This window comes from Macaca mulatta, chromosome 4 (genome assembly GCF_049350105.2).
Source record: "Macaca mulatta isolate MMU2019108-1 chromosome 4, T2T-MMU8v2.0, whole genome shotgun sequence".
Lineage (NCBI taxonomy): Eukaryota > Metazoa > Chordata > Mammalia > Primates > Cercopithecidae > Macaca > Macaca mulatta.
This window is the reverse complement of record NC_133409.1, coordinates 43,642,016-43,662,179: the sequence shown is the minus strand read 5'-3', so window position 1 is coordinate 43,662,179 and position 20,164 is coordinate 43,642,016. Positions and strand designations below refer to the sequence as shown.

Here is a 20,164-nt window from a genome sequence, read left to right as displayed (position 1 = left end):
CTGATGGCTCTTGTCTATGCTATTTCTCTGCCTTCTTCATTCCTCTCTAATTGTGTTTTTCATGCACTGGATTATGCTTACTTGTTTACTTGTCTGTGTCTTGAACTAGCCGTGACCTGTTTTAGGCCAGAGACTCAATCTTATTATTATTATTTTTTAATCACCAAGGCTAAGTGCTCAATAAATGGTTGCTGAATGGATAAACTTAAGACGTCTGGGACTCGGTTAAATGGTGCTGTGCGCATAGGCTAATGTGCTAAGCAAATACTTTCTGAATTTGGCTTAGTCCGGCTAATTTTTGTATTTTTTAGTAGAGACGGGTTTCACCATGTTGGCCAGGTTGGTCTCGAACTCCGGGACTCAAGTGATCCACCTGTCTCGGCTTCCCAAAGTGCTTGGATTACAGGCTTGGCTTGAGCCACCATGCCCAGCCTGTTTTTGTATTTTGGGAAGATCGCTCTAGAAACAGTGTAGACTCAAGGATGGATCAAAGGGGAACAAGAGTGGAGACAGCAAGAGAGGACAGAAGACCATTCAGAAGTCCAAGTTATGTGTAGCACTGTATGCTTATTACCAGTGCTCTCAACTCTGGACTTTTTTGAGTGTAATAAAAGAGAGGGTTCTGTTTGTGGAACATAATTTCAATGGCATACTTTTGGTGTTTTCTGTTGCTTCATTCAAACTATGTACGTATCAAGCACTTTGTATAAAAAAAAAAATTTGATCAGGGCTGTTTTGACCAATTAGTAAAGTTGGCTTTAGTGAACAGAGAGGAGATATGGAATTAACGATGCCAAGCCTGATAAGGAGAGGCTCCATCGTGCTATTGCAATCTTTTCTTAACTGGTTTCCCTGCTTTCACCTTTGTACACACCGCTTCCCTCCCCACCAATTGGGCTGATCTTAACCTAGCAGCCTCAGTGATCCTGTTAAACCTCAAACATGAAACGTGTAATTTCACTACTTGAAACCCCTCAGGTGCTTTCCTTCTCCAGGGAATTAAATAACTAAACTTTGACAATGCTCTCTAAAGCCCTATACATTCTGCTTCCCTTACGCCATTGCCTCCTTGTGCTTCCTCCTCACTCTCTCCTCCACAGTCACACCAGCCACACTGTGAAATGGGGTAATACCTATTCATCATACATATCAGTAGCAGGTACACTTTATTTATTGAATAAATGAATGTTTGTTTAATAGATAGGCTGTAAGCCTACAAATGTGATCCGTTGTATTTAATGATACTGGCCATTGGATTGATAATCTCTTCACTATCAATAGTCAGTTGAGTCAAAAAATGTCTTTATCCTAGTGTAGACTATACTATTATGTAGAATTTCCAGTTGTAGAAGTGTCTTTGGAGTACTTGTATAACCTAAGCAACTCAAGTGGAACCTATCACTTCCTTTACGTAATCCTTCAAGGAATTTGTATCTCAGTGTTGACATCAAATCCTGAAATGATTAAAATACTATATTGCAAGTCATGTCTGAATCAGTCAACCTACCCATAAGGTTAATAATGGCTAATATTTAGTGAATGTTTACCGTGGCAAGACACTATTATTAAAACTTTACATGAGTTCATTCATTTAATAAACCTAGTCTGGATATCATAAGTAACCAATAAAAACAATAGTTGATTTGGTAAGGAAGGGTCAGATCATTAGAGAGAACTGAAAACTGGGCAGAGAAACAGATGTGGGGAGGCAGGGAACGGAGTATAATTCTTCAGACGGAGAAATGACATTGAAAGCACGTAGGGCGTTTTGGTGTCAAGGACTTAATCACTTTTGGTTTAAGGGCAAATACTCTGCTTTGAAAATATTTGGTGCTTCATACTTCTCCTAGATTTGAAGCCCTTTGAAGTCTAGCCTGTCTTTTTGAAGTGCCTTGCATTTTGCAGATAGTAAGTAAATATCTGTTGTGAATACTTGGTTGAAGCTGTGTTGGAGGGAACCCACTCTGGTTATGGCGTGCAGAAGGGATTGGAGCATTAGAAGTTAGAACTCGGTCATCTAGGGGCTGAGAAAAGACAAAGTTCTGATTGAAGGGATTATATAGGCACATAAGGGAAAGCAGTAATGAAACCACAGATTTTCATGTTAGGCTCCCTTTTTGTGTGTGTGTGAGACAGAGTATTACTCTGTCCCCCAGGCTGGAGTGCTCTGGTGCAATCTCGGCTCACTGCAACCTCTACCTCCAGGGTTCAAATGATTTTCGTGCCTCAGTCTCCCCAGTAGCTGGGATTACAGGCATGTGCCACCACACTTGGCTAATTTTTGTTGTTGTTGTATTTTTAATAGAGACAGCGTTTCACCATGTTGGCGAGGCTGGTCTTGAACTCCTGACCTCAGGTGATCCACCCACCTCAGCCTCCCAAAGTGCTGGGATTACAGGCATGAGCCTTCACACCTGGCCATGTTAGGGTATCTTTATTAAGAGAAGTCACAGATTTTCATAATTACTTGTTCCGTTAGCAACAGCATCTGTGATTTTTTCCAATGTATAGTTATACTTTTTCTAGCTTTGTGAACTATGGGTAGTCTTTACCTTATATTTCTAATCTCCCTAATTAAAGATTATATTTATGGCAATCACTGTCTTAATAAATGTGATTGGAAAATTTATGTATAATCAACATACACACTCTTCATATACACAAATGTGTGAGGTGTAAGGCTGGGGATGCCTGAAGCTGGTTGCAGTGATGTAGCTGTGGTCTGCCCCTCTTTAGCCTGTACCATACCTCTTCTGTGTTCCGTTGAATTCAGCATCTCTGAGCATTGTCTATCAGTTCATCACTGACGTTTGATGACTGACTAGCAGATATTATAGACATTAAACCAACAATTATTTATTTAGCTTTTGCTAAAATTCGTTACTGTGCCGGCTGCATCTCGCTTTGGATATTTAGGCCGTAAGAGAAATGGTGAATGCTTGCATAGGCAAGCAGTTGTCTGAGACCATCCTTCCCCGCTGTGGTTGTAGGGGGAGGACGTGTTGGCCAAGTCTCCCAGCCAGTGCTTCCCTTGCCAATACCATCATTTTCTGGACTCATTTCTAGTGTTTGGGTGCATGCTTGGGCGTGCGCCTCATGTGGCGGGCACATCGTGGGTTCTTGTGTTTGGAGAGCGCCTAGTACTGCATACACTTGATGTAAAGCAACCTTCTGAGTAACTCATACTGAGGAGTCAACGTGAAAATGGCTTGAATTGTGAAGTTACTGGGAGCATCCTGGCCCACAAGGGGTTTCCTAGAGTGGGTGCTCATTAGGGTTGGTGGCATGAAGAGGGACTCTACTTTCCCATTTTCATGCCCTCTTATTTTTGAGAAAGACTGTATTGGGAGTGGTAGTGAATGGAAGAAGGTGGCAGTAACCTGGAGGGAAGAGGAGGGGATAAGCTCTGAGGAAAGAAGAGATCATGACTCCCATACTGATCCAGTTCCACCCCGCCACTTAGCTAAGACTTTTTGAATTCCCATCCCCTAAGTAATCGTGGTTTGTGGGAGGTTGGTCAAATTTCTGAATATGCTGCTTGCATCACTAATTGTACACTTGTAGTATTGTAGGTTTGTTTTTATGTTTTAAGACATAGCTTAATAAGTTTTTGTACATCATTGAAAAAGGTATAGAACAAGAATAAAGGCTAATCTATTCACTGGTGAAAATAATTTTCGTGGTAGAAGTAAATTGTCAGGTTTGGGCTTAATATGTGTTTGGCTTTCTTGAAGGAAAACTCACAAGTATTAATAAAAGCCACAAGCAGTTGAGATTTCCTTAAACAGTATCACTTGAGTTTTGTCCTTTCTATAAACTTGACGAGAGAACATGAGAATAAGTATATAAGTATATTGTCGATAAGTTCCCTTGCCTCTATTCCCTAAGCTTCTCTTTCACTTTGTAACTAGAAAAGCCTCAGCTAAAGCAGAAACTGGGTATCTGGTGTTTCTGGATTGCCTTCTGAGATAAACCAGCATTCCCTCCTGAACAAGGGTGGGTATTGCTTTAGTCTTGATTGGTTGGGGATTCTTTTACAAAGCAGACACAAGACAGTTTGTGAATTTACCTTGTGGGTGGTTGTGGCTGGTGCTTAGTTTGGTTGCTGTGATCATCTTGCCTGGTAGTTATTTATTTACTTAAGTTTTTCACCAGTAGAAAGTACATAGAATGCTTTGACTTCCTGGAAAAAGAACTTTGATTTCTACAGTGAAAGTCATTTCAGTGCTGAGTTCTTCAACACACTCTATTCCCATTATAAAAGGATGTTTTAAATATTTTTTCCTTGCTAGCTTCCCAAGTGCAACTCTTTGTCCTTAAGTGTGCGTGCCTGAGTGTTGTGCTGTCATAAGTATCTTAGCTCTGTTCCATTTACAAGTCACTTTTGAGCCACCGTGTCTCATTTGTGTGCTATTGATGCTTTATGAAGCTGGCGAGGTTGGGGTTTCTCTCCTTCAACATTCCTTTGGATCGGCAGACCTTGGTTACATCGCCACTCTGGAGAATGTGTTGGTTTATTCAGTTGATCTGTGTTCTTATGTCACTGTAACCAGGGGAAGGTTATGCCACTGACTTTAGAAATCTCGAAGGTTATGTTCCAACTCCAACTAATAATAAAGGTTTGAACAAAAATCCAACTAGTAAATTCTCTAGTTTCTGAGAAAGTTGAGCTAGTTTTCTCTAGAATACATGCTTGTTGCAAATGGGGGAAATAATGTCCTACAGTAACTATGGTGTGAATGTTTTGGGGTTTTCAGGGCCTGAAAAGTTTGTAGTTTATTTTTTAAGTCAGAGAGTTTAAAAAGTTTTGTTTGTGTCCAAAGTAATAAATACACTTTACATTGGTTCCCAGGCCACACATGGCATATATGCACGGCATGCATACATGGAAGAGCTTTGTGGAATGATTTACCTTTACTGCGTGTCTACATATGATACTCTATTTTCTGTTTATTCTATTCTATGTTATCAAACAGAACATGTCAGTCCTGACTTACTACTTGATTTTGTGACCCTCAAAAATTGTGCTTTCGGTAGACTTCATTTCTTTCAGTAGGGTGTTATTATGCATGTGTATCACATAGCTTTTTTCCTCAATATTTAGAAGTTACAAGCTATGATGGAATTTCTGTAGATAGTCCACTGTTGTCTTGGTGTTGGAGAAAGGCCTGGCATACCAGTAGTACTTTGAGAAACAGTGTGGAGTAGTGATGCCTCTCAGAAAACCATCGGGTCCAAAACCCAGCTCATGACTCTGAGCCACCTACGCATTCATCCACCATAAGAAGTCCTTTTCTGGGTTCCCCTCTGCGCCCCTAGTCCAGGATCCTTTTGGTGTATAAGCCTTGAAAGTTGGCAGCAGGAACGAGTGATTTCCAACGGGAGCCTTGCTGCCTGCTGCAGGGCAGTGTGGAAGAGCCTGCTAATGCACTCAGGCTGATTCTCTGCACCTGCTCACTGGCCCTAGGGAAAGCCCATGAATAGCAATGTCTGGCCAGTTTCTGCCCTGATCCTGTAGATTTCCCTGTCATTATGCTTACCAGCCTACTGTCCGTCCCCCATAGGGGAAAATTAGTTGCGAAGTTTAGTTAAAAACTTTTACTTCGAATTATTGGACTCTAGCCTGTATGTAGCAGAGATCGTATGTCTGAACTGGAAAACAAAAGCAATGCTTTGGTGGGGTTTTTTTTTTTTTTTTTCTTTTTTCTTTTTTCTTTTTAAGAGATAGAGCCTCCCTCTGTCATCCAGGCTGGAGTGCAGTGGTACAATCATAGGTCATTGTAACCTCGAACTCTTGGGCTTAAGGAATTCTCCTGCCTCAGCCTTCCAAGTAGCTGGGACTATCAGGGGCTTGCCACCATGCCTGGCTAATTTATTTTATTTTGTTTTTTGCAGAGAAGGGGTCTTGCTGTGTTGCCCAGGCTGGTCTTCACTCTTAGCCTCAAGTGATTCTCCCACCTTGGCCTCCCAAAATGCTGGGAATATAGGCGTGAGCCACTGCCTGGCTGTACTGTTTTCTTTGAAAAAGTTACTGTAAAAAACGCTTGTTGGGGCCAGGCGCTGTGGCTCACACCTGTAATCCCAGCACTTTGGGAGGCCGAGGCAGGTGGATCGTGAGGTCAGGAGATCAAGACCATCCTGAACATGGTGAAACCCTGTCTCTACTAAACCTACAAAAATTAGCTGGGCATGGTGGCGTGCTCCTGCAGTCCCAGCTACTCAGGAGGTGGAGGCAGGAGAATTGCTTGAACCCGGGAGGCGGAGGCTGCAGTGAGCCAAGATCGTGCCACTACACTACAGCCTGGGCAACAGAGTGAGACTCTGTCTCAAAAAAAAAAAAAAAAAAAAAAAAAAAAGGGCTGGGCACAGTGGCTCACGCCTCTAGTCCCAGCACTTTGGGAGGCCGAGGCGGGTGGATCACAAGGTCAGGAGATCGAAACCATCCTGGCTAACACAGTGAAACCCCATCTCTACTAAAAATACAAAAAATTAGTTGGGCATGGTGGTAGGTGCCTGTAGTCCCAGCAACTCAGGAGGCTGAGGCAGGAGAATCGCTTGAATCCAAGAGGTGGAGGTTGCAATCAGCTGAGATCGCACCACTGCACTCTAGCCTGGGCAACAGAATGAGACTCCATCTCAAAAAAACAAAAACAAAAACAGAAAACCTGGTAATTGGTTAGAGATACTTTTCTAAACTGTGATCATATGGACTAGATGTTAACTTGTATTAAATACTAGGGGAGTATGCCTTTTACTTATTTGTAGTTCCATATAACAGAAACTTGCCTCATTCGTCTTTCAGAATTCTAAAACAATTGAAAATATTTTTTAATGAACATCTTTCTAAAGTATAGTCTGCACCCAGAGCCTGTTTATAGGTCATGTTTTGTGCAGTAGTCATGCATGGTCTTTCTTCATCATGTGGATAGTTCTGTGGGAGAGTGGCAGGACAGGTGGCATTGCCCCTTTTTGTTGTGAGCAAGCAGTTCCTGCAATATTAAGACTTGCTTGAAGCCATAGAGGTAATTGGTATAGACTGGATTTGAATCCACTTCTCGTGACTTAGTCCCACACTCTTTCCATGACACTTCAACAACTCTGCTCAATCAAAGAGTACAATTTAACCTTGTTTTAATGCCCTGGTGTCACTGTGACTAGTCATTGGACCTTATAGTAACCTGGTGATGCCCTGGTGGCTGCTGAATGTTGTAGGGATCTTTGCTTTGGCGTGAAATGAATCTCCGCAGTGTTCTTTAATTTCCAGTGTCTGTTTTGTATTTCACTTTTGCTGGAAGGCTTTCTCTTTCCACAGTGTACTGGTACCTGCCTCTGGTAGTCCCCACCACTGTTTGGCTTGGTGTTGCTCATGTGTTACCTTGTGTGGGGGGTCTGGGTAACCCAGTGTGTTGTAACAGTATTGACTGGAAGATGCATGAGACCCTGAGCCACGATCCTGTGGGCAATGCTGTCTGGTTGGAGGCCATTTTGATTTCTTCTTCTTTGCCATATTTTGAGTGGTTGAATTTGTCAGAAAGATAATCCGTTGATAAGTGGATGTTACTCTAATATGTAACTATGTTTTTTACATGTTTATCTTCTGTTGGCTTTTTGTTTGGGTACAGTGAAATAAAGTACGTGTATGTGTTAACATTATGGACTTGTGACTGTATTTGGCCATCCCAGTGTTTTCTGTAAACATTTTAATCACTCCTGTAAAAATCACTCTGAATTTTCAAGGAGGATTATCATCTACTGCTTTGTTTCGCTTACTAAGCAAGTATAGCTTTTAAGCCTTGATTTCACCATTAACCACTTTCTCTAATAACATGTGGATTGTCACTCTCTTTTCTCCATCTGATATTTAGACATCAAGCTTATTTACTCATTTTTCATTTTGTTGAAATTGCGTCCCCCAGATTTCTATTTCGTGTTTTTGTTTGTATCCTCTACATTTAAAAAGTCAAGAAATAGTGAAGATAAGACGTATTTCAATTATTTAAAACCAATTCTACTCTACTAAACATGTTTGGCCAAATACTTTAAATGATATTTGAGTCTCATTAATACGAATGGGAATTATATAAAATGTGGCTGAAAAAGCTGATCTGACCCTCTGGTTTTCCATGAATTTGTTAGTGAACCGCTAATATCCCAGTACAGAGAATTCACATGACTTTTTACTAGTTTGTGTTGAAATGCTATAATCCCCATTTTGCATCCTAGATTCACAGTGGTTGCTCAATGAGTACTTTGACTTGCACATAGGAGACCTACAAAAATGTTTAAATGCAACTTAAATTAATTGAAAATAGAGATTACAGAAAATTCTGTGACTCAAGAAACGAGGCTCAGAGAAAAGAAAAATAGTTTCCAAAAGCATTGTTATCCCTTCTCTCATTCTCTAAACACTCAAGAATTGACAGAAGAGTCTCACTCCTGATATAAAAAGCTTTTGGTATTTTACATAGTTACTCTCTGTTTTGGTTGTAAAATGTCAGAGATGGTGACAGTTTTAAAGATGTCTTTCTTTTCTGATGAAATGAAAACTCAGAGAATTCTGTTTGGTGTTTACCTAATGAGAGAAATCAACTTTAGTAATTATTTAGAGAGAGCTCTTATTGAAGCAATGACCACATATTTTCTTCTCTCGGTGCCATTTGAAGCATTTTAGTAAATATTTGTACACAGTCTCTAAATTGGACATGTGAAGGGATCCAAGTAGAGTTAGCTTAACAACAAGGCTAACGTGTCAGGGCTGGAAAGAACCTCCGAGATACCCTGTTTGATCCCTTGTTTGGCAGCTAAGAAGGGAGGATGCAGAGAAGTGAGTTAGCTTGCTCAAGACGTGCACCCAAGAGGGCCCAGTGAGGCTATGTCCTTACATTCCTTTGTCCCCTCTTAAGGTATTGAGAGTGTGTTCCTTTCTATTAGTTTCTTTAATTTTGACATTCCTGACTGCCCTGTGAGGGTCAAGTGACAAATTCCTCTTCTGACCTTACAGAGCAGGTTTTGGAAGCTTCTTAGTCACTCTCTATCACACAGAGAGTTTTCTAAGCAGATGTGCAGGAGACAAGCAATTTACCAGAGCAAAGACAAAACGGGAAGAACGCCAGTCCTAAAAACAGGCTTTCTCGTGTCACTTTTATTCCACGCAAGAACAGCATTCATTCAGTTTTCAAAGAACAAAAGAGGAAAAAAGAAAACAAAAACAAAAAACCAACTCAAGGGCACCAGGCTGCAGCCTTTCTTTGTTAGGAACTGAAGTCCCTAGAGACAGTTGAGTAACTTAATAGAGCTGTCAGAAGCACACCTGCCTCCAAAGCAATAGATGCATTTTAAAACTTTAAACTTAGCATTCTATTTTTGACCTGGAACTTTTTCCCTCTTGAGTGGCTGTAGTCTTATAGTTAATAACTGAATTTACAAAGATACATTAAATAAAAATACAAAGTAACACAAAGTAAATCTCAGCCATTAACATTAACAGAAAGGTAAGTTACTTCTACTAGAACTTTATTGACTTTAAGCTAGAGAGAGAGAGAGATAGAGAGAGGTAAAACAAAAATAAGGAAAAGGCTCAGATATTCGGCATGATCAAGAGGAGGATCAGAAGAGCTGTTTTTGTGGGCTGCACTGTGCTCTGTGGATCTTGTAACTCTGTAATTATCATGCACCGTGGCAAGACTCCACCCCTGAAGATGGTCTGCGAATTTGAAGAATCATTTTCTTGCTTATTTTTAAACTCTTAAAGACAGGGAAAAAGACAGAAGGAGCCTGAATGCTGTGGTTTCCTCAAACCATTATTGTTGTAAATCCTATGGTTCCTGAAGGAACTCAGTATTCCTAAAGTTTCAAACTGCCTCACTACTCAGAACGCTTGGCAGTGGAAAGAGAAATGATTAGCTTCTTCCTTGAAACGTTGTTACTAAGGTTAAAGGGGAACAAAAGTTGGTGAATGTGGAGAATTTCAGAAGTAAGCTACCTTTTTATAGAAATTCCATAGTTCTTTCCAGAGCTTTGGGTTTTTCAAATACTTAGTTGGTTTCGAAACACAGTATTTAAACAAGTAAGCCTTAAAGAAATTAACCGTTAGAATAATGTATTCAATTATCTATGCAGAAGTTACCAGAAGCCTGGACATTTAACTTGGCATACCTTGCTCTTAATATCTTAGTATGTCTTCTGGAATTTTATCTTTTTGTTTGATGATTAAAAGTAATTATAGTCCAGTTACTCTCTCTGCTTATGTTTTAATAACACCTACATTGTGGCAGAACTGTGGTCTGGTTGGTACATGGACTTGAATAATTCTTGATTTTGTGGATGAAGGAGTTGCACCTGTTTCTGTAGTTGAAGGTTGGTTATGGTTTTTACTTCCTCAGATTACTCAGATGCTTGGGAGAAAAGGACACAAATGACTTTTTTTGGTGGGCGGAGGGTCCCATTGATCCGTATAGAAATTGAAGGGTCTCATTGATCTGTATAGAAATCGGAGGGTCTCATTGATCTGTATAGAAATCGGAGGGTCTCATTGATTTGTATAGAATCGGAGGGTCTCATTGATCTGTATAGAAATCGGAGAGTCTCATTGATCTGTATAGAAATCGGAGTGTCCCATTGATCTGTATAGAAATACACAACATGAAAGGACCTACTGTTGTATCTTTCCTATGAGGTTATTTTTATGTGCTTTAACCTAGACCCTCCGAAATGTAATACACATATGTTAGGCATAGTGGCAATGGCAAAGAGAAAACAATTTAGACTCCAGTAGTTTTGTTTTTCTCTCCTATAATACAATTCCTTATAAGTTTACTAAGAAAGGGAATTTGGGGTCATTATTATGACATCTTTCGGTATCCTCCCTCCATCTGGACATACTGGTGTTAATTCTCTTGTAAGAGCTATTTCCAGAAAATATTTTTCTTCCTTTTTCAGTTCCATCACCCTTCAAATATTTAATTCAGGCAGAATGAGAGTAGGAAAAACTGCTTTCTGAGTTTGCTGTGGTGAAGTTGCCTGGAGAGAGAACGGTATCTGTGTTTGTTTATAAATGAGACTTTTTCAGATTATTAATCCTTTAAGGAAATGATAGTTTATAAAGATTTCACCATGAAGTTTATTAATGATCACTGACTTTCATTTAATAATGAGTTTTAATACCATTGTGTGTAGGGAAAATATGTCTATTTAATTTTAGGGAAGATATTAATTATGACTTTTCATAGGAATCTATGCTGGTGGTTATGTATCTTATCTAGGTTTTATATACTTTCCACTAATGATTTGCTTTTGGATGAAATAGCAAAGTAGTAGTAATTCTGCTTTACATATTTGTGCAACAAACATGGATCACCTATCATGTTCCAGCACCCTGAAAAGTACCGGAAGTTAAGTGTGAATGAGCAAATCCCTACTTTAAGGAATGGTCATATTGGGTGGGCAGAATTGTAATACCATGCCAGCCACGTGAATAAAGTGCCATGGGACATAGTGCAAGCTTGAGGTTGATCCTGCTGCTGGAGAGGAGCATGGTTAGAGGAGGCTTTAGAGAAGTAAAAAGCAGAGTATGGGGGTGAGGGCTGCATTCCAGACAAAGGGGACAGTAGCCTGATCCAAGACAACAGAGGTACAAGACCCTAAGGAATATGACGCAGAGCTTACCGAGGGGGTCACTTAATGGGATACGTCCAGAATAGTTTGGAAAAAATACTGAGTATAAGTCCAGACGGGCCTTTATTGCTACATGAGGAGTTTAGAATTTTTCCTTATCTTGTGTTTTTTACATAAGTAGACACATGATTTTTTTTCCCCCCCTCTGGAGGGAAAGGATGGTGCAATTGGAGTTCTTTTGGAAAGATGTAATAGGTGTGAAGGTGGATTAAAAGGTCAGATTTTGAAAGAAAAAATATCAACTACAAAGGTCCCAAGGAGCACTCTGTCTCGAAGAAACATTTCAGCCATAGGCACTATGCTTTGAAGTGACATCAGGGCTGCATAAATGGCACAAGGTTCCATAGTAAAATCTCCTTTCTGCACTGCTGCTCATGAGGTGGCACTGTGCTTCTGAGGAAATGAGCGGAGTTACAGACTGGAGCTCAGCGGACAGCAGTGGAAGTCAAGGCAGCTTGCCACAGCTAAGGGCAACCGAAAGAGGCGGGAACGTTATCTAAGCTAAGAGCCCAGGTCAACTTGGAAATTTATCTTTACCTTCCCCGGGAAGATGAAACCAGAAGGACCTAAAGGTTCTTACAAAAAAAAAAAAAAAAAGAAGAAGAAGAAGAAAAAAAGAAAAGAAAAATCTAACCCTTTGGGTGTTAGGAGAGCTAGCTAAGGTGCCATGAGTGAAGGCACAAATTTCATGAAAAGGAGCCAAATGAGGGCTACTTTCTTGACTGTGATGTCAAGAGACCTAGGCTTGGCTACGAAGAAAAAAAAAGTTGAAATAACCTCAAGAACTGGCTCAGGAGGGGGTGTGTGTGTGTGTGTGTGTGTGTGTGTGTGTGTGTGTATGTGTGTGTGTGTGTGTATACACTTTTTTTTTTTTTTCTTTTTTCTTTGAGATGGAGCCTCGCTTTGTCCCCCAGGCTGGAGTGCAGTGGCACGATCTCAGCTCACTGCAACCTCTGCCTCCCGGGTTCAAGCGATTCCCCTGCCTCAGCCTCCCAAGTAGCTGGGACTTACAGGCACGCACCACTATGCCCAGCTAAGTTTTGTATTTTGAGTAGAGCGAGGTTTCACCATGTTGGCCAGGATGGCCTCGATCTCCTGACCTTGTGATCTGCCCGCCTTGACCTCCCAAAGTGCTGGGATTACAGGCTTGAGCCACTGTGCCCAGCCCCAGGAGAGTATATTTTTAAATGGCGAATTAGAGCAGATCTCCCATGATTCAGGGAGGAAATACAGTGATGTGAATGTGTCTACCCAAGGCCAGAGGCCATCGAAGAGCCTCCATGAAGCATTTGTGTAGTTGTCTTACTGCTCCGTGGTTAGTTTGAGTCCAGCACAGAATACCCTAGGATTCAGCTATTTCCTAAAAGAAAATGCAAAGAGGATGAAGGTTGCGCTTGGGACTGAGTAAGTCAGGCCTGGCTCTGGAGTGGAGAAAACTCAAACAGGATACAGGCCCAGACAATGCTGGGAAGAGGCAGTGTCCAGAACAAAAACCCACGTTCCATATTCCCCTGCCTACAGAGCTGGATAGACTGAGGGCACTAAAATGGGGTCTGGTTTTAAATCAGTTTCCCTGGTGAGCCAGGGAAAAAGTGAAATTAGCCAGTTTAAAGTTATAATGCTATAATTTTTTTCTCTTTCTCTTGTTCCTGAGGTAGTAATAAATATATAGAAAAACCCAGACTAAGTCTCCTGTCTGAGAGATTCAGAACACTGGGGAAACTAGAAGTATTCTAGAATAGTAGGGGAGTAGAGAATGACTAAAACTGGGTCAAATGTGTTAGTCATGGTCATAGGTATCACCAGAGTGGATTCCTCTCTGGGGAATTGGCTTAACCTGGTCATTCTCATCTTAAAAGTATCAGAGGGTTTCAACATCTCCAATCTCTTGCATCCAGGGGGAAATGGAAAGCACTGTGATGGGAAATATGTCTTCAGGCTCCTCTGACTTCACAAGCTTCTCATGCTTTAAAAGCATGTCTAGAGATACAGCTATGAAAATAAGCATCACCTGTCTGAATACAGTAGCCCTGCCTTATCCTTGGGGGATACGTTCCAAGATCACCCAGTGGATGCCTGAAACCACAGATAGTACCAAACCCTATATATACTATATTTTTCTTATACATCCGTACCTATGGTAGTTTAATTTATGAATTAGGCATAGTAAGAGATTAACAACATAACTATAATAATAAAATAGAACAAGTATAACAGTATGCTGTAATAAAATTAACATAAATGTGGTCTCTTTCCCTCTGTCTTGATATCTCTGTTTTAATATTTTTGGACCTCAGTTGACTAGGGGTAACTAAACGTACCACAAGCAAAACCTTGGATAAGGGAGGACTGCTGTACTTTGCAGTTGAGGTGAAACAGACCTGTGAATGGGTATGGAAAAGGACTTTTCCATCTTTATCTGGGCTTTTTGGCAAGAGTAAGAGGATACATAGGGAGGAGATAAGGTTTGCCTGTTTTTCTTGTATAATTTTGTTTTGTGTTTTGCCAGGAATGAAGACAAATTTTGAGCTGATCTAGATGACTAATTCTTTGTATTATGCAAACTAATTTCTAATTTATTCTCATCCCCACTATTTTCTGGAAATCAAAATTAAACTGGTAGCACACAAGTGAAATCACACTGGAGTGGTTTTGAAGACATAATTATCTAAATATTTTTGGCTGCATGTGTGGATGCCACTCCCTCTTGTAGAGATAATAATGTTAAACTTTAACATGATGCTGGATGTCGTAATCCTACAAGGGAGAGAAGTGGTTGCCGCCCTAAGGTCATGATTGGCAAAGGCAAGACTTTTGTGCTGTCCAGAGGGCTACAAATCCTGTGAGTGCGCATCATCTTGGACCTACTCCCTTTCACAAAAGCTTCCTAGGTATTTATTTTTCAGTCTCAGTAGCAATGATCAGTGGTGGCAGACAATCATAATTTCAATGGATAGTTCTTACTTTTTCCTAGTTTGAACAGTGTGCCCTTTCGTGTTTTATTCTCAGACATACAGTTGTAAACACAAGGGATTTTATTTTCTTATTATTTTATTTTATTTTATTTTTTGGAGATGGAGTCTCACTCTGTTGCCCAGGCTGGAGTGCAGTGGCATGATCACAGCTCACTGCAGCCTCCGCCTCCGAGGTTCAAACGATTCTCCTGACTCAGCTTCCCGAGTAGCTGGGATTACAGGCGTACGACACCATGTCTGGCTAATTTTATATTTTTAGTAGAGATGGGGTTTCACCATGTTGGCCAGGCTGGTCTTGAACTCCTGACCTCAGGTGATCAGCCTGCCTCGACCTCCCAAAGTGCTGGAATTACAGGTGTGAGCCACTGTGCCCGGCCCACAAGGAATTTTTTTTAATATGATAATCTTATATTTGACATTAAGAAAAACCCCTTTTATTGTCATTGCTTGAGATTAATGCTGTGAAGTTTCAGGTAGTGATACCTATAATTTCAGCAATTTAATAGGAGTTGGTATTTGTGCTGTTTAGAAGTGCTATAAAATTTTGCTGCAGTAAGTACAAGGGTATGGAAAAAATAGGTTTTAAGCCTATGTAAACATAAATTGAAGACAATTTAAAAGAAAAACAAATCATGACCATCTCCCATAATTATTACCTTGCTAAATGTGTAAGTTCCCTACGGTCACTGTAACAAATTACCCCAAGCGTGGTGACTTAAAATAAGCAGTTTATTCTCTCCCTGTTCAGGAAACCCGAGTTCTAAAATCAAGGTGGTAGCAGAGTCCTGCTCCCTCCAGAGGCACTAAGGGAGAATCCTGTCCTGGCTCTTCCGGCTTCCGCTGGTGCCGGGTATTCCTTATCTGTGACAGCACCTCCCAGTCTCTGCCTCCATCTTTTATGACCACCTCTGTGTCTCTGTGTATCCTTTTTTTTTCTCTCTTTTTTTTTTTTTTGGAGACAGAGTTTCATTCTGGTTGCCCAGGCTGGAGTTCAATGGCTCAATCTTGGCTCACTGCAATCTCTGCCTCCCAGGTTCAAGCGATTCTCCTGCCTCAGCCTCCCGCGTAGCTGGGATTACAGGCATGCGCCACCACGCCTGGCTAATTTTGTATTTTTAGTAGAGACGGGGTTTCTCCATGTTGGTCAGGCTGGTCTGGAACTCCCAGCCTCAAGAGATCCACCCATCTCGGCCTCCCAAAGTGCTGGGATTGCAGGCATGAGCCACCGTGCCCTGCTCCGTTTTCTCTCTTATTAGGACATTCTTCGTGGATTTAGGGCCCACCCTAATGCAGTATCATCTCATCTTGATTCTTACCTTCCTTAACTTATGAAGACCTTATTTCCAAATAAGGCCACACTCTGAGGGTAAGCATGAATTTAGAGTGGACACTATTCAACCCACTACATTAAATTACGTATGCTTTAACCTTAGAGGGTAGCTTCATTAGATGGCAGTGGGCAAGAACTACCATTGATCATTATGAATTTTGTGTATTCTTCTGTCATGTGACTTACCACACTGAATTATATTTATTCCACTCATCTCTTGCACTAAACCTCAAGAAGGCAAAGATTCTTTTCCTGTGACCTGACATAATGTGCCTAATAGTATGTGTGTGTATTCAAACCAAAAATAAGAAATTAATGAGTTAAGATGGAACCTTAGAGTTAATTTAGTCCCCATGTTCTATTCAGTCCTCACATTTACAGGCCATGAACTGCTGTAGAGACTAACTGTTGGGGCATCCAATCTTTTGGCTTCCCTGGGCCACATTGGAAGGAGAAGGATTGTCTTGGGCCACACATAAAATACACCAATACAGTGATAGCTGATGTACTTAAAAGTTGCAAAACAATCTCATAATGTTTTCAGAAAGTTTACGAATTTGTGTTGGATCACATTCAAAGTCGTCCTGGGCTGCATGTGGGCCACAGGTTGGACAAGCTTGAACTAGATAGTGATATAGACATGACTGGAATGAAATTCTCTTTACTTTTCAATCCACTTTTCTTTCCAGCATATAAAGTCATCTCTATTAAAAAAAGGCTTAAACTGCCAGGTGCAGTGGCTCATGCCTGTAATCCCAGCATTTTGGGAGGCTGAGGTGGGTGGATCACGAGGTCAGGAGTTCAAGGCCAGCCTGGCCAAGATGGTGAAACCGTGTCTCTACTAAAAATACAAAAAAAAAATTAGCCGGGCATGGTGGCGGGCGCCTGTAATCCCAGCTACTTGGGAGGGTGAGGCAGAGAATTGTTTGAACACAGGAGGTGGAGGTTGCAGTGAGCCAAGATTGTGCCACTGCACTCCATCCAGAGCGAGACTCCGTCTCAAAAAAAAAAAAAAAAAGGGCTTAAACTGTGAGTATTCAGAGTGCTGTTAAATGCACCTAATCCCCCGAGACCCTGTGTATTAGCCTGTGTTCAAAAGTCTTAAGTCTCCAAGGTAGGAGCTGCTTTCTCTCTATATACAATTCCAAAAGTTGAATGTAACCCATGAAAATATTTTCAGGAATACCTCTGTAATTCGTAAATTACGTGGGAGGGACTACTCAGAACAGGAGAGGACAGAGAATAACTCAGATCAGCCATGGAGAGAGTCCCGTGGTGAGATGGAAGAGGCTAATCAGCTGGTCTGGTTTTGATCTTGTTTGTTAGGTGAATCAATCACCTCATGGTTTACACAAACGAAATGAGCTATGAGGTTCCCTCCCATTCTGTTCTAGGAGTTAATATCAGACTAGGCGCGGTGGCTCACGCCTGTAATCCCAGCCCTTTGGGAGGCCGAGGTGGGCGGATCACAAGGTCAGGAGATCAAGACCATCCGGCTAACACGGTGAAACCCCGTCTCTATTAAAAATATGAAAAAATTAGCTGGACGTGGTGGCGAGTGCCTGTAGTCCCAGCTGCTGGGGAGGCTGAGGCAGCAGAATGGTGTGAACCTGGGAGGCAGAGCTTGCAGTGAGCCGCAATCATGCCACTGCAGCCTGGGCGACAGAGCGAGACTCCGTCTCAAAAAAAAAAAAAAAAAAAAGAAGAGTTAATATCACTGTTAATCATTCCCAATGCAGGTTTTTTTTTTTTTTTTTTAAATCCTAACTAGCTTCTGGCGAGAGACCTCTTATATATTCTTGTGATTATGGAAACTAGTACGGTGACTTCCTTATGGTAGATAACATATTTATTACCCAGGTGCTATTGGTGATTCAGGGTGACAGGGAGCAGAAACCCCACTGGGATATGCTGAACCATCTATCGAAAGCCAAAAGAACATAGAGCATCCTTAGTGTGTGGCAGTGAGCACCCCAGGACACAGACAGATAGATAGATTGGTTCTGTGAGTCAGTTTCCTGCATCCTGTGGAGTCAAAAGGAAGACCTGCAAACAGCAACGGGTCCTGTGAACAATGGCCACTTCCTGAGCCAGGAGACTCTCATGTCTCTGTGGGGAAGGACCACAGGGCCACTTATGGTTCAGACGGTACTTTTCAAGCAGGGTGCTCCTGAGGCAGTATTTGTGGTCTGTTTCTCTTCAGATCTGTCGTAAGATTCCTTTTGCCACTTTCCACCTGTGTTTGAGAGTCTGCAATCAAGTAACCTTGAGCTTGCCAGAGTGAATTTAGCTTTCCAGTGGAGGGGAAGAAATGTACTGATCTCATCATAGCCACAACAGAGTTAGAAATTTGCATAATCTAATGCTGCCTTTGTTTCCTCATTTGAAAAAAATGATGCCATAGAAGTATAACATGCTTCACAGTTTTATCCTAATATTCAAGGGGCTTTCTTGTTTTTTGTTTGTTTGTTTTTTGTTTTGAGACAGGATCTCACTCTGTTGCCTGGGCTGGAGTGCAGTTGCATGATCATGGCCAAGGCACTCTCTACCTCTTGGTCTCAAGCAATCCTCCCACCTTAGCCTCCCAAGTAGCTGGGACCCCTGGTGCATGCCACCATGCCCAGATAATTTTTTTTTTTTTTTAAGAGATGGGGTCTCACTGTGTTGCCCAGACTGGTCTCAAACTCCTGGGCTCAAGTGATATTCCCGCCTTGGTCTCCCAAAGTTCTGGGATTATAGGTGTGAGCCACCATGCCCACCCCGTTTTTAAATAGTAGTATGTAGTAGTAATGGTAGCACTTACTTAGTGCTTATGATTTGTCTGGGACCAAAAGAGCATTTCACATATATTCACTCATTTACATAGACCCAGACAATGGAGTGCAAAGTTTCCTATTATAATGTGCAGTGTTAATTATGTACCAGTATATGGTTTGCTCTATATTAGAAAAAAAAGGGGAGCATGTGAACAGAAAAGGAATAATGAAGTCAGTGAATAGTAAGTCATAATTACATAAATAGTAAGTCATAATAAAATAGCAAAAGGTTAAACTGAATCGAGTGATTTCTTTTTTGTGTCGTTGGTCACGTGAAGAGCTGCATCCGCTGTGGTGGAAAATGCTGAGAGAGAAGCACAAACAAATGGGCTCACCCTTGGGCTGGTCTGCACTGGACTGTATGAACGGTGACTGCTAACCCCTGGCTCCCTTCCCTTTTCAAGATGATCGCAGGCTGATTCCATGGTGTGAAATAACCCAGGAGAGATAGGGAGGTGTCAGCAGCACAGCCCAGCAGGCTGGGGATTGGGCAGTGGCTTCCTGGAGTAACAGGCGCTGGCTGGCCGCCCTGCTCTCTGGCAGTGAGCGCTGAGGAGGTGGGCTGGGAGACAGCTGTGCCTAGCACTGCAGGCTTCATCAGACCACAGAGCACAGCCCCTCCATGGAACTGCTGCAGAATGTTCTGCCTGAAAGGTGAGGGGCCTTCGTGCCCATTTGGGTGGGAAAGTTCTACTTGGGGAAGATTGTCATTTAGCATCAGAGTCTAAATCACAGAGCTGGTTCCAGTAAAAATCAAAGTTTGAGGGAGTTTTGTAAGTATGAAAGTGAAAAAGTCATTGTTCTTTTTTGTTGCAAACAGGAAGAAAGACCTCCTGCTGGGGAGATGGAATTCTCTTTTAGACAGAAAGGATATTTCTGTGTTTGAATGTGTTTTGTATGTGTTTTGTTATAGACAAAAGTAGCTAAAAGTTTAAAAGAAGGTTTTTAAAATCAACTTAATAAATATAGGAATAGTTTACAGTGGTAGTATGAGTCTATTAGAGAGGTTTTCATGTAAGGAGTTGTTCTTGTAAAGAGTTAGAATGAGTAGAAAAGGGTAAAAGATTCTATTGCTTTAAGCTTCACTATGTGAACTTAGGAATGAAATTAATTTGACTGTAGAACATACTTCTAGGCTGGGCGTGGTGGCGGGTGCCTGTAATCCCAGCTACTTGGGAGGCTGAGGCAGAAGAATCACTTGAACCCAGGAGGCGGATGTTGCAGTGTGCCGAGATTGCACCACTGCGCTCCAGCCTGGGCAACAAGAGTGAAACTCGGTCTCAAAAAAAAAAAAAAAAAAAAAAGAGAAAAAAAAAAAAAGAACATACTTCTTGTTCTGGCCACATATGGATTATAGTACTTCCTAAGTA

At 41.4% G+C, this 20,164-nt stretch overlaps 1 protein-coding gene across 5 annotated transcripts in view; it reads left to right on the top strand.

The window, feature by feature from the left end:
- Nucleotides 1-20,164, top strand: part of NHSL1 (NHS like 1) — a 217,542-nt gene that overhangs the window by 74,741 nt on the left and 122,637 nt on the right. Inside the window, exon 1 of one of the 5 annotated variants that reach the window (XM_077999466.1) lies at nucleotides 19,154-19,448. The exons of 3 other annotated variants lie outside the window; for them this stretch is intronic. In XM_077999466.1, the coding sequence (XP_077855592.1) occupies nucleotides 19,433-19,448 (16 nt within the window). In that variant the 5' untranslated portion in view covers nucleotides 19,154-19,432. Of the gene's footprint in view, nucleotides 1-19,153; nucleotides 19,449-20,164 lie in introns of those variants that run through there. One more of the 5 variants, XM_015137359.3, reaches the window with a different exon arrangement.